Source organism: Callorhinus ursinus, unplaced genomic scaffold, assembly GCF_003265705.2.
Source record: "Callorhinus ursinus isolate GAN/ISIS: 27379988/994484 unplaced genomic scaffold, GSC_fseal_2.0 scaffold17, whole genome shotgun sequence".
NCBI lineage: Eukaryota > Metazoa > Chordata > Mammalia > Carnivora > Otariidae > Callorhinus > Callorhinus ursinus.
This window is the reverse complement of record NW_027397079.1, coordinates 35,184,818-35,208,635: the sequence shown is the minus strand read 5'-3', so window position 1 is coordinate 35,208,635 and position 23,818 is coordinate 35,184,818. Positions and strand designations below refer to the sequence as shown.

The window sequence follows — 23,818 nt, the reverse complement described above, 5'->3', positions numbered from 1 at the left end:
AAAGTAACTTAAACTGTACATTAAACGCATCATGACAGATCATATAAATCTTTGGCTTTTTACATTTAACACATCATGAATACTTAATTGATGTTCCTAGCCTCAGCCTGTTCTTCTGAAACACATGACACACTTTTTTTTTTTTTTTCAGAGTCTAAGTGTCTAAGATTTGACTTAAGGAGTCTATAAACTTTCTATTATCATTCCCCTCCTGAATATGCTGGTAAATAAATACATAAGAGCTCTAAAACTTTAGTTGACAAATTTCAAATGCTTTTCCCTTTAAAACTGTCTGTGAACAGCTTCAACAAAATTAAGAAAAAAAAAGGTATTCTTTGACTGACTTATATCATCTTAAAAAAAATTGGTCAGAGGAAGAATTTATCATAAATTGTTTGCCTGTGGTGGTTTCATTTACTTGGAAGTACATATTAAAGTAGGTGGAAGACTAGTACCATTATTTAGTCACCCACCAAACTGTTGACTCTGGGGAGTGGGATTGGGGAATTGTGAAGTGTAAGATGTGAGCATTTCTGTTGTTGTTGCTACTTACTTTATATACTTAGGGATTTTGAGAAATTGGTTTACTTGTTAAGAGCCATTGCTATGAAACAGAGGCTTGGATTTATAGGATGTCTGACTATGAGCAAGTTATTTAATCATGCTGGTCTTCGTGTTTCATTTGTAAAATAAGCATTGTATTTCCTCAGAGGGTTGTTAATGAGGAATAAAAAAAAATAAACGTGAAGCAGTTAGAATGGTTTGACATATAGTAAGCTCTCAAATGTTAGCCATTATTACTATTATTTTAGTAATACAAAATAATTAAAACATACCATCTTTATCAGGGATTTATTAAGGACAAAGGTGTGAGAATTTTTGGTGGCCTCTACCAAAGGGTTTTAAAATTAGAGGGTGCAAAATGCCTAACTTCCAAATCCTGCCTGTCTTTCATGGCCTAAATGCCTCCTTGCCTAGTTAACATTGTTCTTCTCAAATGTTGGTTATAATTGTGATGGTAACACAATTTAATTCTTAGTCACCTTCTGATTCACGTTCACATTATTTACTACTATTTTATGATTCTTGCCCATAAAATCTCATCTAGTATACTAAAGAGATTGTAAATGCCTTTAGGTTGGAGATCAGGTTTTTCACAAGTTGTGTATACCCAACATCACACTGATAATAATAGCCAACAAGTATTGAGCTCTAACTATACTCCAGGCACTGTCCAAAGTACTGCTCACAGATTAACCATTAATTCTTACAACAATTCCTTACAAAGTAGACAATTATAAATATCCAGTTTCTGGGTAAGGAAACTGAGATTTAGGGAGATTAAGTTGCCAACGTCATGTAGCTAACAGCCTTAAATTTGGGTTTTGAACCTAGCAGTTTGATTCTGAGCCTTATTTTCAACCACTGTGCTCACTGGAGAGCCTTCTAATTCTTTAAGGTCTTAACTATTTAGATCAATCAATTGGTGTGTCTGCTGTTTGGAACCTAGCTGTTAGCGTCCAGTACACACAAAAATCACTATGTAGAGGAATTTAGTTATAGTCCTAAAATGTCTTTCTTTTAAAAATTACCAAAACTGCTTTCTTGATTGCATTATTATATCATTTGGAGGTATAATATGAAAAAGCATGGCTCTATTCACGCTTCAGCTTTCTAGAAAAGATAATAATGTGGGACATTTGGCTTAGTTGGTCAGAATTTGGTGTCAAGTTTTTTTGTTTTGTCTTTTTTTTTTTAAGATTTATTTGTCAGAAAGAGAGAGTGAGAGAGCACAAGCAGGGGGAGCGGCAGGCAGAGGGAGAAGCAGGCTCCTTTGCCTAGCAAGGAGCCCAATGCGGGATTCGATACCAGGACCCCGGGATCATGACCTCAGTCGAAGGCAGACGCCCAACCAACTGAGCCACCCAGGCATCCCTGTCTTGTTTTGTTTTTAAGTAATCTCTACGCCCAATGCAGGGCTTGAACTCACAACCTGTAGATCAAGAGTCAGATATTCTACCAGCTGAGCCAGCCAGGTGCCCCGGTGCCAAGTTTTAATGCAGGCTTTTACCACCTTAAGAAGCTGTAGCTTTTTCTTTTTAAAATTTCTTCCAAACCTTAGCCAAGTTACTTTGTTTTTTCCCAACTTTTCACTTTTAAGATTTAAGGAAGTTAAAAGAATATTATAGTCAACACCTGTATTAGCTAATGGTTAACATTTACCTCCTTTTATATGTCCTTTTTTAATCCCAAGACATTTGAAAGTTGTGATCCCATGGCACTTTAAATAGTTCAGCATGCCTCTTCTAAGAATAAAGACATTCTTTTATATAAACCAAACGCTATTATTATACCCTTGAAAATTAATGGCTCCATTTTTTAATGGCCAGTCCATTAAAATTCTAAGTTTTCTCCAAAATACATTTTTTACCTGTGTGTGTGTATATGTTTAAATTTGTAATTTCATCCAAGTTCATGTGTTACATTGGTGGTTAAATGTTTTAAAATCTAGAAGAAACTGAGCGCCTGGGTGGCTCAGTCAGCTAAGTGTCTGTCTTTGGCTCAGGTCATGATCTCAGGGTCCTGGGATTGAGCCCCACATTGGGCTGTCTGCTCAGTGGGGAGCCTGCTTCTCCCTCTCACTCTCCGTCTGTGCTCTCCCTCTCTCTCTCAAATAAATAAATAAAATCTTTAAAAAAAATCTAGAAGAATCTTTCCATCTTTTGTTTGTTTATTTATAACATTAGCTTTTTTGAAGAGCCCAGGCCAGTTGTCTGAAGAATGTTCCACATTTTGTATTTGTCTGATTGTTTCCTCATTTTTCAGTTTAAAGCATTGGGAAGAATACTTAGGAGATGACGATGTGTTAATTAATCACATCATGAGGCCCATAATGCCAGGTTGTCCTGCTTTTGGTAATGTCATGTTTCATCACTTGTTTAAAATGATGCCTGCCAGATCTATTGTATGTATTTCTGTTTGCAATTATATGTTTGCAAAAATTATGTATAATTGGAGTAACAAATATTTAAATTTGGAGTAACAAATATTTAAACTTTCACTTTTCCCATTTTTGCCTGGGAACCCTTAATCTCTTCACATTTTCTAGAATGTCAGAATAAAGGATGTTGTTTATAAAATATGTGTTTTGCAAATATTTTCTCCCTGCCTATAATGTACCTTTTTGTTCTTTTGTTTTGTCTCTGTAATATTTTTTTTATTTTTCTATTTTTAAGATTTTATTTATTTATTTGAGAGAGACAAATGATGAACAGGGGGAAGGAGGCGATGGGAGAGGGAGAAGCAGACTTCCTGCTGAGCAGGGAGCCCAGTGCGGGGCTGGATCACAGGACCCTGAGATCATGACTTGAGCTGAAGGCAGACGCTTAACCAACTGAGCCACCCAGGCACTCCTGTAATTTTTTTTTAATTGAAATATAGTTGACATAAAGTATTAGTTTCAGGTGTACAATGCAGTGATTCAACAATTATTTACATTACAAAATGCTCTTCACAGTAAGTATAGTTACCGTTTGTCACCATACAAATTTATTACAATATTATTGGCTATATTTCCTATGTTGTACTTTTCATCCCCATGACATACTTATTTTACAACTGGAATTTTGTACCTCTTAATCCTCTTCACCTATTTTGCATGTATTCCCACCCTCTTTCTCTCTGGGAACCAGCAGTTTGTGTATTTATGAGCAATTTCTGTTATTTTTTGGTTTTTGTTTGCTCATTTTTTGTGTTTTTTAGATAGCACATGTAAGTGAATCATATAGTATTTGTCTTTGATTTATTTCACCCTTAGATCACCCCTCTAGATCTATCCAAATGGCAAGATTTCATTATTTTTTTATGGCTAATATTCTGTGTATACTTTATTCATGTTATCAATGGATGGGTTACTTCCATATTCTGGCTATTGTAAATAATGCTGCAGTAAACATAGTGGTGCATATATCTTTTCAAATTAGTGTTTTTATTTTCTTTGGTCCAGAGTGGTGTTACTGGATTGTGTTGTATTTCTGTTTTTAATTTTTTGAACCTCCATACTGTTTTCCATAGTGATTGCACCAATTTACATTCTCACCAACAGTGCACAAGTATTTCCTTTTCTCTACATCATGACTAATACTTCTTTCTTTCTTTTTTTTTTTTTTTAAGATTTTGTTTGTTTATTTGAGAGAGAGCATGCGAGAGCGTGAGAGTTGGGAGGGGCAGAGAGAGAGGGAGAGGGAGAAGCAGACTCCATGTGGAGCTGGGAGCCCGATGTGGGGCTCAAGTGCAGGACCCAGGGTCATGACCTGAGCTGAAGTCAGATGTCTAACAGACTGAGCCACCCAGGCACCCCTACACTTATTATTTCTTATCTTTCCATTCTGACTCGTGTGAGGTGATATCTCATTGCATTTTCCTGATGATTAGAGTGATGTTGAACCTCTTTTCATGCGTCTCTTACCCATCTGTGTGTCTTCTTTGGAAAAATGTCTGTTCGGATCCTCCCACCCATTTTAATCATTTAATTGGGGTTTTTTGGCGTTGAGTTGTATGAGTTCTTTATATATTTTGCTTTTAACCCATTATCAGATATATCATTTGCAAATATCTTCTCCCACTCAGTAGGTTGCCTTTTTGTTGTGTTGATGGTTTCCTTTGCAGTGCAAAAGCTTTTTGGTTTAATGTAATTCCAATTATTTATTTTTGCTTCTGTTTCCCTTGCCTAGGAAACAGATCCAGAAAAATATTGCTAAGACTGATGTATAAGAGTTTACTGGCTATGTTGTCTTTTAGGAGTTTTACAGTTTTAGGTCTTAAATGTAAGTCTAACTCATTTTGAGTTTATTTTTTTGTATGGCATAAGAAAGTGATCCAGCTTCATTATTTTGTGTTAAGCTGTCCAGTTTTCCCAACATCATTTATTGAAAAGACTGCTTTTTCTTTATTGTGTATTCTTGCCTCCTTTGTCATAGATTAATTGATCATATATGTATGGGTTTATTTCTGGGCTCTTTATTCTGTTCCATTGATCTGTGCGTCTGTTTTTGTGCCAGTACCATACTGTTTTGATTACTGTATCTTTGTAGTATAGTTTGAAATCTTGGATTGTGATACCAAGGATTATGATATGATTGTGTTCTTTCTCAAGATTGTCTTTATTATGTTGAGGTATGTGCTCTTGATACCCACTTTGTTGAGAGTTTTTATCATGAATGAATGTCAAATTCTTTTCTGCATCTCTTGAGAAGTTCATATGATTTTTATCCTTCATTTCTTAATGTGGTGTATCATGTTGATTGATTTGCAGATACTGAACCATCCTTGCATCCCTAGAACAAATCCCACTTTATTGTGGTGAATGATCTTTTTTTTTTTTTAAGATTTTATTTATTTGTCAGAGCATAAGCAGGGGGAGCAGCAGGCAGAGGGAGAAGCAGGCTCCTCGTTGAGCAAAGAGCCCAATGTGGGACTTGATCCTAGGACCCTGGGACCATGACCTGAGCTAAAGACAAATGCTTAATCGACTGAGCCACCCAGGCGTACCATGAATGAATGATCCTTTTAATGTATTGTTGAATTTGATTTGCTAACCTTTTGTTGAGGATTCTGCATCTGTGATCATCAGGGATATTGGTCTGTCATTTTCTTCTTCTTTTTCTTTTGTAGTGTCTTTGTCTAGTTTTGATCTCAAGATAATGCTGGCCTCATAGAATGAATTTGTAAGCATTCCTTCCTCTTCTATTTCTTTTGGAATAGTTTGAGAAGGATAGGTATTAACTCTTTTTAAATGTTTGGTAGAATTCACCTGTGAAGCCATCTGGTCATGGACTTTGTTGGAAGTTTTTAGATTACCAGTTCAATTTCATTACTTATAATTGGTCTGTTCAGATTTTCTTTTCTTTCTGATTCAGTCTTGGAAGATTGTGTGTTCCTAGGAATTTATCCACTTCTTGGTTATCCAACTTGTTGCCATATAATTTTTCTAGTAGTCTCTTATGATCCTTTATGTTTCTTTGGTGTTGGTAATAACTTTCCCTCTCTCATTTCCGTTTTTTTTTTTAAGATTTATTTATTTATTTATTTGACAGAGAGAGACAGCGAGAGAGTGAACACAAGCAGGGGGAGTGGGAGAGGGAGAAGTAGGCTTCTTGCTGAGCTGGAAGTCTGATGCAGGGCTCGATCCCAGGACCCTGGGACCACGACCTGAGCTGAAGGCAGACGCTTAACGACTGAGCCACCCAGGCACCCCCTCTCATTTCCGATTTTATTTATTTGAGTTCTCTCTCTTCTTATTGAGTCTGGCTAAAGGCTTATCAATCTTGATTATCTTTTCACAGAACCAGCTTTTAGTTTCATTGATCTTTTCTACTTTTTTCTTATTTCATCTGTTTTTGTTCTGATCTTTATTGTTTCTTTTTTTCTACTGACTTTGGCTTTTTTTTTTTCTTTTTCTAGTTCCATTAAGTGTAAGGTTAGATTATTTATTTGAGGTTTTTGTTCCTTCTAGTAAGCCTGTCTTGTTCTGAATTTCCCTCTTTTTGAACCATTGTGTTTCCGTTTTAATTTGTCTCCAGGTATTTTTTATTTCCTCTTTGATTTCTTTCTTGACCCATTGGTTGTTTAGTAGCATGTTGTTTAGCCTCTGTGTGTTTGTGGTTTTTGCAGTTGTTTTCTTGTAATTGATTTCTAGTTTTATACTGTTGTGGTCAGAAAAGATGTTTGATATAATTTCAATCATCTTAAATTTATTGAAACTGCTTTGTGACCTAACATGTTATCTTTCCTGGAGAATGTTCTGTGTATGCTTGAAAAGATGTGTATTCTGGCTTTTTGGGGTGGAATATTTCCGTGTATATATCTGTTAAGTCCATCTGGTTTATTGTGTCACTCCAAGCCACTGTTTCCTTATTGATTTTCTGTCTGGATGAACTAGCCATTGATGTAAGGGGGGTGTTAAAGTCCCCTACTATTATTGTGTTACTGTCAAATTTCTCCTTTTATGTCTGTTAATATTTGCTTTATATATTTAGGTGCTTTTATGTTTGGTACATGTAATTTTTGCAATTGTTATGTCCTCTTGTTGGATTGACACCTTTATCATTATGTAATGCCATTCCTTGTCTCTTATTACAGTGTTTGTTTTAAGGTCTATTTTGTCTGATAGAAGTATTACTACTCCAGCTTTTTCTTTTTTTCCATTTGCATGGAATATCATTTTCCACTTCTTCACTTTCAGTCTCTATGTGTCTTTGGGTCTTAAGTGAGCCTCTTGTAGAAAGCATATAGCTAGGTCTTGTTTTTTATCCATTCAGTCACCCTATGTCTGTTGGAGCATTTAGTCCATTTACATTTAAAGTAATTATTGATAGGTATGTACTTAAAGCCATTTAGGTAATTGTTTTCCACTTGTTTTTGTAGTTCTCCATTCCTTTCTCCTGCTTTTTTTGTGATTTGATGACTTTCTTTAGTGTTATGCTTGGAATTCTTTTTATTTTTTGTGCATTACAGGTTTTTGGTATGTGGTTACCATGAGTTTCGTAAATAACATTCTATGTGTATGGTTGCTTAAGTTCAAACATATTCTAAGAGCACTCCATTTTTACTCCCTCTCTCCCATGTTGTATGTATATGACATCATATTTTACATCTTTTTATTTTGTGTATCCCTTAACTAATTTTTGTAGATATAGTTGACTTTACTACTTTTGTCTTTTAATCTGCATACTAGCTTTATAAGTGATTGATTTACTACGTCTGCTTATGTATTGCTTTTACCAGTGAAGTTTTTTCTTTCATAATTTTCTTCTCGTTATGCCTGTATTTTCTGCTTAAAGAAGTCCCTTTAACATCTCTTCCCCTCCCCCACCCCCCTTTAACATTTCATGTAAGGCCACTATAGTGGTGATGAACTCCTTTAACTTTTGTTTGTCTCTGAAACTCTTTATCTCTTCTTCAATTCTGAATGATAATCTTTCTAGGGAGAGAATTCTTGGATGTAGGTTTTTTTTCCTTTCAGTACTTTAAATATATCACGCCACTTTCTTCTGGCCTGTAAGGTTTTTGCTGAAAAATCAGCTGATAGTGTTGTGGTGTTTCCTTGTACATAACTATATGCTCTTCTCTTGCTGCTTTTAAGATTCTCTCTATTTTTGATTTTTGATATTTTAATAATAATGTGTCTTGGTGTGGATCTCTTTGGGTCCAGCTTGTTTGGGTCTCTTTCTGCTTCCTGGACCTGGATGTCTGTTTCCTTCTCCAGGTTAGGGAAGTTTTCAGCTATTATTTCTCAGATAAATTTTCTGCCCCTTTCTCTTCTTTTTCTTCTTAAGGGATCCCTGTAATGTGAATGCTAGTATGCTTGATGTTGTTCTATCGGTCCCTTAACCTTCCTAATTAAAAAAACTTATTTAAGTAATCCCTACACCCAACGTGGGGCTTGAACTTACAACCCCAAGATCAAGAGGCACACACTCTTCTGACTGAGCTAACCAGGTGCCCCATCTATCCTCATTTTTATTTTTTATTTTTTATTTATTATTATTTTTTTCTATCCTCATTTTTAAAAAATTCTTTTTTCTTTTCGCTGTTCAGTTTGGGTGCTGTCCACTACCCTGTCTTCCAGATCTCTGATCCATTCTTCTGCTTCTTCTAATCTGCTGTTGATTCCCTCTAGGATTTTTCATTTCAGTTATTGTATTCTTCAGATCTGATTGTTTCTTTTTTATATTTTCTATCTCTTTGTTGAAGTTCTCATAGAGTTCATCCACTTTTCCCTCAAGTCTGGTTAGCATCTTCATGACCATTACTTTGAACTCTTTTTCAGATAGATTACTTATCTGTATTTTGTTTAGTTCTTTCTTGGAGGTTTTGTTTTATTCTTCCATTAGGAATATATTCCTCTGTCTTCTTGTTTTATCTAACTCTCTGTGTTTGTTTCTATATATTAGGTAGGTCAGCTGTGTCTCCTGATCTTAAAAGTAGTTGCCTTATCTGGAAGACGTTGTGTAGTGCAGTCCCCCTTGTCACCAGAACCCAGTGCTTCAGAGCTGTCCCCTGTGTGGGCTGCATGTGTCCTATTGTGACTGGGCCCCGATTGCTGTGGGTGTGCTGCTGGTGGGTGGGGCTATCCCTTAGCCCAGCTGTCAGCAGTAACCAACCACGAGACTATTACAGGTGCAGTGGTGGGCAGGGATGTCCCCCAGGCTTTCTGGCTGCAGTGTAGTCAGTCCCAGCACAGCTGACTGAGAAGTTTAACTGTAGCTGCTGAGGGCATGTGATGGGTTGGGCTAGCCCCCTGCAAAGCTGGCTGAGAGGCCTGACCACAACTGCTGTGGGTATGCTGGTGGGCAAAGCTGGCTCACCCTCTTTCCTGGGGCAGAAGTCACTTTGAAGGGGTGCTTGTCCTGGACCAGGGCTGCCTGGTGGGTGGTAGTCATTTTGGGAGGTATTGCTCCTGATGGAGGTTGTCTGTTGTGTGTGGTGGGGTAGGAGCTGCTTTGGAGGGGCCCCTGCTGGGATGGGTGAGTTGGATGGGCCAGGTCCACAGGGGAACTGCAAAGCCGGCAAGTGGAGTGAGCACAGTAGATGGAGAGTGTCAGGCCTGGCTTCTGCAAGTGTCTAACCAGCAAGGCTGAAGGAGAGCAAGAAAAATGACTCACCAGCAGTTCCAGCCCCATAGAAAGCCGTCACAGATCCCTGCCCCTCCAGCATATGTCCTAAATCTCGATAAATCTATTTCACTATAACCTAGGCAATTTTCAAACTGTTGCTTTTGTGCTGGGTCTCAGACCAAGTGACATAGTGCTGGCCCTTTAAGAGCAAAGGCTTGATTTTCTGTAGCCCTCTGGATCTCCCAGAATTAAGCTCAGGATTTTCTAGCCAGACATTATGGGGGTTTGGCTTCCTGGTGCAGGGGCTTGATCCACTCCTCAAGGAGTGCCTCTGTGCCTGTGATATCCCTCCCACTTGTAGGTCACTGCACAAGGGGTTTGGTTCCTGATCACATGTCTGCCCCTCCTACCCTTCTCATTGTGGCCTTCTCTTTATGTCTTTAGCTGTGACTGATCTGTTCTGCTGGTCTTCAGCTTGTTTTCAGAGTGAGTTGCATGACAATTAGTTGTCATCCTGGTGTGTCTGTGGGAGAAGGGGAGCTCATGATCCTCCTACTCCCCTATCTTCCCCTGTTCTCATGGCTACCATTTTTAAATCACCTTTTTCTTTTTTTAACTGTGTCCTTTGAAAAGCAAAAGTTTTAAATTTTGAAGTCCATTTTGTCAGTCTTTTTCTTTCACAGTTCATGGTATTTGTTTAAGAAAATCTTTGCCTAACCCAGTGGTATATCTTGTCCCATGTTTTTATTCTAGAAGTTTTATCATTTTGATTTTAGTATTAGGTTTACGAACTAATTGTAGTTATTTTCGGGTATAACGTAAAGTAGGGGTTGAGGTTCAGTTTTTCCATACTGATATCCAGTCAGTTGTTCCAGCCCCATTTGTTGAGAAAATACTGTCTTCTCCCCTTGAATAACCTTGGCACCTTTGTGGTAGATCAGTTGACCATGTAACTATGGGTATGAATATTTTAAATATGTGTTTATTTATTTATTATTTTTTATAATGAGCATAACACATTTTTACCAAACAAGGAATTAGTGGGTGAGTAAAGTTACACTGTAGGGTAATGTCCCCAGAAATCTGGCAGGTAAATGGAGGCATACTAGTTATAAGCCCTCAGAGGAATAGGGACTATTTCTTTCATTTATCGATTGAATGATATTGAATAAGACATACATGGTCTCTACCCATGTCTGCCTTTTTAGAGCAGTAAGGGAGTAAGGGAGACAGACAATAAGAAGGTAAACACATGTTTGTATAACCCATATTATGGCAAATGCTATAAAGGAGAAAAGTACGGGACCTCAGCAGGCCTCTCGGAGGGATTATGTGTGTTCAGGTAGCTGGAGGAGCACATGTGAGCATCCTGATCGCAAAGATGAAGTGGGCACATTTGAGAAACTGAAAGGAAACCCATGTGGCTGGAGTGCAGTGCTTGCAGCAGAGAATGCTGGTAAATGACTTTGGAAATGTAAACTGACGTGTGACCATGCAGGGGCTTGCTGGCCATGATAAATAGTCTCGATTTTATTTGAGTGCATTGGGAAGGCCCTGAAGGTTTGTTTTGTTTTTGCTTAAGACTATGTAACTTCTATCTAGATCAATACGTTAAATATAACTAGCTGATAGAATCGGCAGCTCAGAAACCTCCCTTTTGGTCTTATCCAGTATTTATAGCCCACCACCGCTGCCCCCCCCCCCGACCTCCCAGTAAGCAAGTACTATTTTGACAGATGTCTCCATAGAGTTAGTCTATTTATTTATTTGAGAGAGAGAGAGCGCAAGCACTCACACGAGCAGGGGGAGGGGCAGAGGGAGAGAGCGAATTTCCAAGCAAACTCCGCGCTTAGCAGGGAGCCTGACATGCAGCTTGATCCCAGGGCCCCGAGATCATGACCTGAGCCAAAGTCAGACGCTTAACTGACTGAGCCACCCAGGCGCCCCTCCATAGAGTTAGTTTTAACTTTACCTTGTTTTTGAACCTTATGTAAATGAAATCACATTGTATACTATATAAATGGAATCACCCTGTCTGGCCTCTTTCACTCAAAATGACATTGTGAGAGTCATCTGTGTTGTTGAGTATAGCAATAATTCCTTTTTTTCCCCCTGTATCATAATGTAGCTATATATATTAGAATATATAGTTTGTTACAATATAACAAAACTGTGGGAAACAACCTTCTCCTACATTTATACTACTTTTTACTGAAGTGTTTTCTGAACAGGAACTAAATTCAGCATGCAATTGATCAGTAATGGCAAGTGAACCTGCAAATAAAATTTAAAACAGATTAGATATAGATGTATAGATTATGGATATTTCAGAGCTGACCAAAAGAAGGTAAACACTGCGTTGGAGTATAAAATATTTCTATTTTACATGAACTGGGTTTAAAATGAATGAAAAAGTACAAACACAAAATATAGAAATTACAAAGGACAATGTATCAACTTATCATGAAACAGGTTGCAGGTATAGAATATAAAACTATAATGAAATATTTTCCAAGGGTGATCCACCCACAAAACAATTACATTAAAATAATGTGCACTTAAATAGATGTCCCACTGCCACCACATATGAATAGCTAAAATAACCATTAAAAAAAACGAAAACCTCACTGCTTTCTCTGGAAAAAGAGAGTCACACCATAAGCAGAAGGAATTCGAACAAGAATTCACAGAAGATTATCAAATGCTATGAATAAATGAGTGACTTGGAATGATCTCTGTAATTGTGGTCACCATTACTGAAGAAATGGCACAGAGGATCTACAAGCCTGAAACATTTCTGATTCATACGGCTTCTTGGCACAGATATTCCAGTGAAAATGGACTAAAATCTGAGCCCTCCTCAAGCTTGAGAACCTTTCAGCCAAATGATCCAGCTGCCCCTTCCCTTTTCCTCTCCTCCCAACTGAATCCCAGAAAAGGATGGTGGAAAAATCTCAAAAATTGCTGCTCTAGGGCATCTATCTATACTGATCTCCAGAAGGATCCAGACTTTCTGAATAGAAACTGGAGCCAAAAGTGTGTTCAGCTTCATTTTTCAAATTCATATTTAAATGAAAATTAAGTTTAAATGAGAATAGGCATGAGAGGGTACCCAAAAATCAACTAAGGAGGGATTGAACTGCTTGGAACTTCTGCCTCAGGAATCCCAAATCTAGAAGGAAGTAATATGCAGATAAAACATGATCTCACCATGTTTCTCAGTCTCAAAAGATCCAGGAGCCCCCTCTTGTCCTGTGGATCTCCTATGGAAGAGAAATCCTAAGATACTTTTTTTTTTTTTAATTTTATTATGTTATGTTCGTCACCATACAGTACATCATTAGTTTTTGATGTGGTGATCCACGATCCATTGTTTTTGTATAACACTCAGTGCTCCATGCAGTACGTGCCCAATAATTCCTTTTCCTTGCTGTATTTTGAGGGGTAGTCAAATGATTGGGTTAGTTTTTAAAAGGGGACTGGCCGTTATATGGGAAAATAGATCATAGGTGGGAGAAGAAGCATGAAGACTGAGAAGGTAGCTATGGAATAGATTAAGTGAGGAGATTGGACTAGCATGAAGAAGAAAAGACATGGAATGAAATAGACAAATATGAGATGTATACTTTGGAGATAAAACTCCAGGAGTTTACTGATACATTGGGGAAGAGTAGGAGTGAGGGTAAGAGATGTATGAGTCTCAGATATCTGGCTTTGACAACTGATAGATGGAGGTTTCTTTTTTTTTTTTTCCCTCATAGGAAGGACTGGAGGAAGGACACATGGAAGTAAAATAAAAACTTAAGTTCATTATTAGGTATTTTAAGATCCTTGTGAGATACAAGGGAAGCTGTCATACATGCGTTTGGATTGTGGCTATGGAGCATATTGGAAAGAAGTGCAGAGTATGGATAATTTCCAGAAGAGGTGGCAGCTGCCGAGTAGAGTACTGTATTGAGTTAGAAGATCTGAGTTTCACCATTTTTTTCAACTTCTGTTGGCTATGTGATTAAATCACACATTTTCACCATCCTTTTCTGGGACTCAGTTGGGAGGAGAGGAAAAGGGAAGGGGCAGCTGGATTAAATCACTTGATCCTTTTGAGTGCCATTTCTTCACATCTGTAAAATGGGAATAAAACTTTGCTTCATTGGATTAAACAAAGGGTGATATGTGAGCAGGGCCACATTTTATAGTTATTTGGGCCCATGGATGCTCAGAAAAGTTTATTCATGCATATACAATTTGAGTTGAGTAGGAAAGTCAAGATTATGGAAGACTTTGAAAGGCATGGAAGGGACTTGGTATAATATGGAGCTTTAGAGTTTCTTAGAATGGGAGTAGACTTATCAAAGTTCGGTTTAAGGACACATCTAAGTGCTATGCAGGAAGAAGTTAAAGATGAGAAATATCTAGAAAATCAGTTGCTGTAGTTCAGGATTAAGGTGCTGAGGGCTTGACCTGACATGGATCAAAAAAGAAATCAGAGACTTCAGTGGAAGAAACTACAAGATTTGTGTTCAGTGCCTCATTTTGTGGCTTCATAGAGAGGGGAGAATCAGCCACCCACACGACTGAGGCTTCTAGCCTGGGAAGCTAGAAAAATAGTGGAAGCAATGACAAATCTGGGGTAGTCTGAAAGGAAAACTGAGCTAGGGCAAAGACTGTTCATTCAGTTTTGAACATATGACTCTTATAGTATGATTGTCTTTGGGTAGCTGGATGTCCTTTGGCAGTTAGATATCGTGGTAAAGAGAGCAGGATCAGAAGGTAAGAGATTGGTTCTTTTTCAGGTTAATCACTAATGAGCTTTTTGGTCTTGGAAAACTTAGCATCTCAAATATTAAATGTAGTCATCTAAAAAATGAAGATAACACCTGTCCTGTCAGCCATACAGGATTGTTTTGAGGATCAAATAAGAACGCATGTGAAAATACTTGCGTGTAATTGTAAACTCATAATTGTAAGATGGTAATGTTATTTCCTTACTTCAAACTAAAACGAAATATTTAGTTCTAGGGCTAGAGGAGCAAAGGCGGGAAATACCAAACTTCTTAAAAGTTTGTGTTTGGAACTAAATCAGAAACATCAAAAACCTTAGTCTCTGAATACATATGCCTGAAAACCTCTGTAGACTATAATTTGGGAGACTAATCTGGAAGCTGATCTTGTATATGACAGTTATGAGAACCAAAAACACAGGTTGCATCTTGTCAGTGTCAGTATTTAACTTGTCTTCAAGTTGGAAGTTTGAAGAACTTTTGAATTCCACCTGTATATTTGCCCCATGTGTTTACAGAATTTTAGAACATACCATTCTTTGTGAGCTATACATTTTTGCCAAGGGTCAAATTAGGGTAATGTTTCAGTTCTTCAGCTGTGCATAAAGAAGTGATTCCTAACATTTATCAGCATTACCAGTATGTTACACTGGTTATTCGCATCACTGACTCTGAAACCAAACTGCCTCGATCAAATCCCAGGTCTGTCAATTAATGACTAGCCTTGTGCACTTGAGCAAGTCATTTAACCTCAGTGTGCCTCTATTTCCCAGTCTGTAATGAGAACTAAGGTTAACATCTACCTGGAGGTTGTTGGGAGGATTGAATGTACTGTACGTAAAGCACTTAGAATGGTTCCTGGTACATACTAAGCGCTATTTAAGTGTTAGTGGCGGTTACTATAGAATAGTTATTTTGGCAGTGATTGGGAATAAAGAGCATGAACAAAAGAATCACATCCTCTCAGAAGTTATGGCTCAGTGAAGTGGAAATCGTAGCGTGGTAAAAATCTTGGGGTGTAGAGTCAGACACACTTAGATATAAATAGTCATTCTGCCCCCTTTGCTTTATGGTTTAAAGCAAGACATCTAACCTCTCTGAAGCTCGGTTTCTTTTCCCTATGAACCAGGAGTCACCATACCTATCCTGCAAAGTTGTTATGAAGATTAAATGAAATAATGTATAAAGTGCTTGGCCCAGAGTAGATGCTAAAAAATGAGAGTGCTGTCTTAACGCTCCCCTGCACCCCATCCCACTATAAAGTGATATGGGCAGTTTGATTTCCTGCATGCTCTTGTATTCATTTGTTTGCAATTTTAGAACTTCTAAAATTCTTTCCATTTGCTAACAGTATAAACAGCAGCTGTTTAATCAGATATGCCTTGAAAAGTGTATTATCAGCAATCATTTCCCTCTTCTGTTTGCTGTTTTGGTTTACGTGCTTTATCATTATGGTAATTCCTACTAGAATCAAGATGGTAGGCATTATTAATTGGTCATAGAATCAAGCTGGACTGTAGCCTCATAGTCCTTCACAGTATTCCAGGCAGCTAAAATCAGTTCATCAGACTCAGTGCAGTAGAGAAATCCTCTCTGCCTTAGAGCTTTCTAGAAGAAGTGTTTATGAGATAATCAAGGTAATATCTGAACTGTCCATTAATCCTGTCTCAAGATGTGGGCTTGTCAGACTTTATGACAACACAGAGTGGTCTTAGAGCATTTCATAATAGATGCTTATCTATATTACAACATTGTTACATAATGTGAACATCTTTAGGCACCTTCTAGAGGGGGTGCAGTAATCGTAAGAGTATAATGCAATAACTACAATGCAAAGATTGTAATGCAATGAGCCAACTAAGAGGGTGCATCAGAATCAGCTGGTATGTGATCTTAAAATATTCAGACTCTAGGCCTCATGCCAGATTTATCAAATCAGATTCATCAGTAGATAGACGTTGATTGACATGTACATTTTGTAAAACTACCCCAGATCATTATATTTATGCTGCTGGTTAAAAACAACTAATACTATCAAGAGAATAGAGAATCAGGCACCCTCACTACTGGTATGATGGAAATTGATACTGCAAAACTGTTCTACAGGCTGTGCTATATCTATTAAAATTTCAAATCTGTCCAATAGGAATACATACATGCCCACAGAGCTAGTTTCAAGAAAGTTTCCTGTAGACCTGTTTATAATTTCAAACAATTGTGAGCAGCTAAATGATTCTCAGTACACAAATGGTTAAGTACATTGTGGTATAGATACCATAGGTGTTTACTGTGTAACTATTTAAATAATAAAGTATATATGAAAATTATACATGCTGATGTAGAAGGATATCTAGGATATATTGTTAAGTTGAATAAGCAAGTCACAGAATCAACCCTATTTTCAAAATTTTATATGTAACTATATAAAGATTTGGAAGAATACTCACCAGAGTATTTACAGTGGTTATCCATGACAGAAGAATGGGAATGATGGAGAGGGAGGAATAATAGGCCTTTTTACTTTTGTATTTAAAATATTTGCAATAAGATTTTGTTATTTTTTGTAACAATAATGTTACAAAAACATTTGTCCAGTTTTGACCCACTGGACAAAACATGAGTGATTTAAAAGAAGCTTGTATGGAACCTAATTTATATGTGTCAGAACACTGCTTACTTTGCAAATACCAGTTTTAACCTGAGACTTATCATTTCTAACTTGGGGAACAGAAAGGAATGCAAAACTATTTTGAATGTTTGCTAAGAGGATACAGTTTTGTTACTAAAACTATGAAATTGAGAGTTTCAAATAGATAAGTATTTAAGGTAAAAAGCATTTGACTTGTATCAGAATTATATTGGCTACCTGTTTTAAAAATATTTAGTGTTTGTGTATATCTGGATATGAAAATTGGGTACAGGATATTTTAGTAAATTCTTTTTCAATTGATAAGCCTCTAGCCTGTGAGGATATTAACACTTTTTAATCTCCTCTTTTAAAACTTTAGGCCCGATGAGAGAAAGGGAAAGTTAAGGATGCTGGAGCAGAACAATGGATTTCTCTTTCTCTTTCATGCAAGGGATCATGGGAAACACAATTCAGCAACCACCTCAACTCATTGACTCCGCCAACATCCGTCAGGAGGATGCCTTTGATAACAACAGTGACATTGTTGAAGATGGTGGCCAGACACCATATGAAGCTACCTTGCAGCAAGGCTTTCAGTACCCATCTACAACAGAAGATCTTCCTCCACTCACAAATGGCTATCCACCATCAATCAGCATGTATGAAACTCAAACCAAATACCAGTCATATAATCAGTATCCCAATGGATCAGCCAATGGCTTTGGTGCAGTTAGAAACTTTAGCCCCACTGACTATTACCATTCAGAAATCCCAAACACAAGACCACATGAAATTCTGGAAAAACCTTCTCCTCCACAGCCACCACCTCCTCCTTCGGTACCACAAACTGTGATTCCAAAGAAGACTGGCTCACCTGAAATTAAACTAAAAATAACCAAAACTATCCAGAATGGCAGGGAATTGTTTGAGTCTTCCCTTTGTGGAGACCTTTTAAATGAAGTACAGGCAAGTGAGCACACAAAATCAAAGCATGAAAGCAGAAAAGAAAAGAGGAAAAAAAGCAACAAGCATGACTCATCTAGATCTGAAGAGCGCAAGTCACACAAAATCCCCAAATTAGAACCAGAGGAACAAAATGTAAGTTGAAACATCTTTTTGAAAAATTTTGTAATATTTCAGATTTACTGGAAGTCTAAGAGATATTTTTCAGTTTTTATCCCTTCAAATTTAAATATTTCTGGTAACGTCTTTCTTCTAATCCCTAGCAAGGAGCTTGGGATGTTATAATGGGTACTGAGTAAAATTTTTTGACTAAATGAATGGACATGATTAGAGTGAAGAAATATTTTTAAAACATGGGACACTAAGAACCTTGCTGCTTATGTTTCTTTGTCTAATAGCTTCACTTATTTTTACTTGCTTATAATAAACTCCTGGTTTCTAAAGATGAAAGGCAAGGAGAAGATGGTTAATTATATTGGTTATCTTTATTTAGACCAACTTTTCCCAGTATTGATGACTTAATACTCATTACTAGTGTGTTTGCTACAAAATAAACTGAAGTAATAGAGGAACTCTTTTTATTAAAATCAATTAGTATTCATATAAAAACTTCAGGTGGAATTTTTATAAGAGTCACCCTTCATAGGTAAGATGCATGCTGCTGAATTCTTTTTTAGTATATCTGAAGTTTTAGTATGAATTTTCTTATTAATAGGTATGTAACAAATCAGTTCTAGCTTGAGTGAAGTTTTTAGTTAGTATTCTAATACATGGTATGAATTGAAGACATACATTTCCTAGACTTTGATTTGGGAAGAAAATAAGTATCTATTTTGGCAACACTAGTCTGCTTTTATATCCTGTATGCCTGAATAAGTTAATTTATCTTCTGTTTAAAGAATTGTTTACTTCATACCAACTCACCTTTTCCTTGGTAGCTGGGTTCCAGTACTTCATATAACTCAAATGTGATCATTTTCTGGAGTAAAAGGCTACACCAATTCTAGACTCTCGTGAGTCTCAGTGTAATATTTCAGTATGTTTTTCTCATTTTTCTATAGTTTTATTTATTCATTTAATAATTATTGATTAAGTACCTACTCTGTGCTAGGCACTTTTCTAAGAATTAAAGTAGGGCAATGAATGAAAATTGAAGATGCCTACTTTCAGGTTGCTTATATTCTAGTAAGAGGAATGAGAAAATACATACATACCTACATATGAACATACGTATACAAGTTCAGATAGTGTTAAGTGCTATGAAGAAAATAAAACTGGGTAAAGAAATAAAGGGATTGTTTAGAGACATTTTAGCTATTCTGGTGTCTTAGTTCTGCATTTGTAAAAATGAAGGCTTTGTAACTAAGTGGTTTTTAAAATGCCTTTTAATTTCTTAAATCATGTTTTAAATGCTCCGCTCCCTGAACTTAGTTTACATAGTATCTCATACAGCCTGTTTCTTAAGTAAATGACTACATGGAAGGAGAGAAGTTCACCTTTTGTACTCCAGATGCATTCACTATAGCACTTTTTACATAGACCTGCAGTGAAAAGGTATGTGATGCACTGTGACCCTTGGGAATCACAAAAACCTGAATTTGGTCAAAACCAAAGCTAAAGCTTAGTTCCTGAGAACTGTTTTGTTGGTCCTTCTTGCTTTTGCTCTAGAAAATCTAGCAAATAGGAGAATATCCAGTTTTACTTACTGGACTAGACTTTTTACCTCTATGGATAAAGTACATTAAAAATATATTTCAAAATAGAAATAGGTCTGGAATCAGAAGCAGGATAAGACAGTCTGCTTACTTTTTGTATCTCCTATTTGTTTTATTGGCATCTAGGAAAACAGTGCAATGATATATTTTTTTTTACCTTGACTATATTTTTATCATTTAGTGTAGGATACACTTTTTAAACTAGTTATACTCCAGTAACTTTGTGAATGAAAAAAAAGGGGAAGAAAACTAAGAACAAATAATGGAGTCATTCTTTCACTGATCCTCATCCAATTTCAGGAAAATCACTTCCCAAAAGCAGCAATTCTAATAAATCTTTCCATGTCTAAAAAGAAACTGAAACAAAAGGGAAATCATGGGAAACCTGTGCTGGTTTACTAGATATTGTGTGCTTTTAGGAGCAGTGCAATGATATTTCTAATAGTCACTTTATAATGAGATTTTTTTTAAAGATTTTATTTATTTGAGAGAGAGAGAGAATGAGAGATAGAAAGCACTAGAGGGAAGAGGGTCAGAGGGAGAAGCAGACTCCCCGCTGAGCAGGGAGCCCGATGTGGGACTCAATCCCGGGACTCCAGGATCATGACCTGAGCCAAAGGCAGTCGCTTAACCAACTGAGCCACCCAGGCACCCTATAATGAGATTTTATTTATTTTTTTTAAAGATTTTATTTATTTATTTGAGAGAGAGAGAATGAGAAAGAGAGAGAGCATGAGAGGGGGGAGGGTCAGAGGGAGAAGCAGACTCCCTGCCGAGCAGGGAGCCCGATGCGGGACTCGATCCCGGGACTCCAGGATCATGACCTGAGCCGAAGGCAGTCGCTCAACCAACTGAGCCACCCAGGCACCCCCTCTAATGAGATTTTAAAGCCAATTCTTTGTTGGATATCTGCTATGCCTAGCTCTTTGTATCACTTAAACCTTCAGTTAATTGCTATATCCAGGGATTAGATAAGATTTAAAAGTTTTAGTTTTGTTCTTTTTTAGTAAATCATGTGGGACATAATTTAAGATTTCATTATTTAGGATTTTACAATGTCTTGAGGTAAAAGAATATCAATTTGAAGATAGAGATGTAGAAAGTGATATTGATTGCACTAAATCCTACCAAGACCGTTGCCTGAAAGTTGAGTTTTTGGCAAAAATCCAGCGTTTTTTGTTTTGTTTCTCTCTCTCTCCCCTTTATTTCTCTCCCTCCCCCGTCTTTTTTTCACCTTGTCCCCTTTCTTCCTTCCCTCTTTCTCTTTGTTACTCTCTCCCTTCCCTCCTCCCTTTTTTCCAAAGAGAAAAAAGAGTTCTTGTTAGTTGAATTTTGATTAAAATTTATCACACATGGGGAATAATTATAAATTTAAGAGATGGATGCCATAAAAGTTGTACTCCATTCTGGTAATAGAACTTTAAAGCTAGAGCTCCCAAGGCTCTTGCTTGTTGTTAGTGTCATACTTCAGTACTGTACAGAGGACCAGTGATGTTCACAAGATAAGTGGTTTTGTAACCTTATGGTTTTGTTTTGTTTTTTAATTAAATTTCCTTAACTTGAACAATTCCCTTAGAACAGTTTTTTGTAAGTGTTCAATTTTTGATACCCTTGTGCCTCCTGGTTGTTACTAAGGGTCCAAGCCCTTGCTTGGTGTTTAGCGTTGTAGAGGGCTTAGAAATGAAAGAGGAGCTCAAGTGAGAGTCGGCTGACTCTCACTGGACAGTTCCCCTCCCCAGATGCTTTAGAGAGGCATAATGAGAACTGGGTGCTTGGAGAAGAAGTTTGAAATGATTGTCCTTATGCTGGATTTGCTTCTATGTATAATTTTGTTCCTTAAAAGCCCACTCATAGGTTCTTTCTTGAACAATCTCATTTAAAGTAATAGTTCATGATTTCACTCATTACTTTTTTCTTAGTATTTGATCTTTCAAGTATTTCCTCCCAGTTCTGAGCTGTTTGGCCTTCTAAAGTGGCTGTTATTTGGAACAACCTAAGTGTATCTTCTCAACAATAAAACGTGTCCAAACATCTCGGCAGCAGGAGAGCTGAGATCACTATTGAAATTGTATATTTTGTAACGCTGGTTTAGCTCTTTTTCCTCTTATCAAATTAGAAACATGTGGAAGTATTTCTGCGTGTCTTCCTCCTTGGCAGGTGTCATGCCTCCGCATGTGAGTGTAGGCCCTATTCAAACATTGTTTTTCCGCCAGCACCTCAGTGGGCTTATCCACTAAGACTAGTCTCATTAACTCTTAGCTTGCCATTTTTACTTCTAAAAAGCCAAATGGTGACTTTGGTTCCATTGGCACTAAGTTAGAGGTTATATTTGATTCAGAATATTAGGTCTTAAAATTCTTAGAAACTGTTCACATGCAAAAAGTTCTTTTTGAACAGATGTTTTAGTGTTTAAGATTATGCACTTAAGCAGTTATTCAGAAAGTAAAAGAAAAATGCGCAAATAATTTATTGCCTTTGAATTTTTCTTTCCACCTTAAATGTGGATGTAAGTTTTTAAAAAAAGTATGATTTTGCTTAATGTTTTGAAAATTATTAGGGGTTAGGAAGTCTGCCAGATTTGATGCATATTATTCATCTTAATAAAGCTCTTGTGTCTTAATAAAAGCACTAGGCCAAATTTTTTAAAAGGAATATTTTGGATAATGTAATTTTATTTTAGTTGCTCTCAACGTATTTTTTTCCTATTTAAGAAACTTGGAATAGGTCTTTCCATATGGAATCAACTAAAAATGTAAAAAAAGCGGTATATACCCATAAAATCAAAAATTTAAAACTAAGGAGAGCTAACTCACTGACATCTTTTTCTCTGACACTCTCTTCCTAAAACAACACTATTAGTACCAGAAAGGGTATCTTTTGTCCTTAGATTTTAAATCAATCTCTTTTAAGCTTATCTATCCTTTGAACAACTAAAGGAAAATGGATGTTATATCCTGAAGTATTTTATCTGTTGGCAATTTCTGACTCATTTTTCTTGACTCCTAAGCATTTGACTTCCATTGACCATGTTGTCTTAAAAACTTCACCCCTTAACTGGTGTTTATGATACTATGTTATCTGTTAACCGATTTATCTCCTTACCCTTTTTTGGGGGCTCAAGTCAAGGCCTACTGGATATTTCTCCCATCCAAGTACTAACTAGGCCCAACCCTGCTTAGGTTCTGAGATCAGATGAGATCAGGCACATTCAGGGTGGTATGGCTGTAGACTAAATGCCTACTAGATATTTCTATTTTGCTCATACATTAGCACATTTTACAATATACATTTCCTTTCTGTCATCGCAGCATCCTTATTCAACTTCTTTTTCCTTCTTTTATATATATATATAGTCTTGAAAGCTTAGAATAAATCTTAGGTTTATTTCTTACCCTTGCCATTATTTTCATTTTAAGATGACTCTGTAAACAATTTTAACAGTGTTTCAAGCTACCTGAAGGAAAAGCGAACATTCTGGAACAAACCATAAAAAATAAAAAAAATTAAAAAAATAAGACATTTGAATAATAAAAGTTTTGAAGGAAATCCTTTCTTTAATCCAGAAAGGGAAAAATGTTAATGGGCTTCAGACCAGTTCTTACAATGATAGTAGGATTCTGTTGTTTGGCAAAGATGAGTCACTCCTTATCTATCTGCCCTCAAAAGGAGTTACAGAGATCCCGTACACCCAGCCATCATGAAGATTGAATGTGCGGAGGAGGATGACTTGCTTTCTTAGCAGCATATGTACTTCCTCAAGTGGCCTTGTCTTCCTGTGGTAGCTTGAGAATGAGAAGTTGAGGTGAAGGCTTAAGCTACTTCTGTAGATTGAAGTGAAGCTACCCAAAAGGCCTATGCAAATGGGGACAGTATTTCAGACTGCTTTATTATTATACCAGCAGTCTGGAAAACAGTTTTCATTTGAACATAGATTTTTCTTTCCTTGCTCAGTGAGTGTGTCCTATTAGATTACATAGTCATGGTACCACCACAGACGGCATCTGACAGAGCAAATTTTGTGCCTGTCAACAAGTTGCCACTACCTTGTTTTCCAAAATACTCTCCACATAATAGCTAACATGATTTTTTTAAAACATAAATTGGTGTATGTTA

The 23,818-nt window shown here is 36.9% G+C and overlaps 1 protein-coding gene across 5 annotated transcripts in view; it reads left to right on the top strand.

Annotated features, from left to right (window-relative positions):
• NSD3 (nuclear receptor binding SET domain protein 3) overlaps positions 1-23,818 on the top strand; it is a 120,065-nt gene that overhangs the window by 28,025 nt on the left and 68,222 nt on the right. For all 5 annotated transcript variants that reach the window (XM_073902471.1, XM_025886282.2, XM_025886281.2 and 2 more), the window contains exon 2: positions 17,407-18,125. In XM_073902471.1, the coding sequence (XP_073758572.1) occupies positions 17,451-18,125 (675 nt within the window). In that variant the 5' untranslated portion in view covers positions 17,407-17,450. The remainder of the gene's footprint in view (positions 1-17,406; positions 18,126-23,818) is intronic.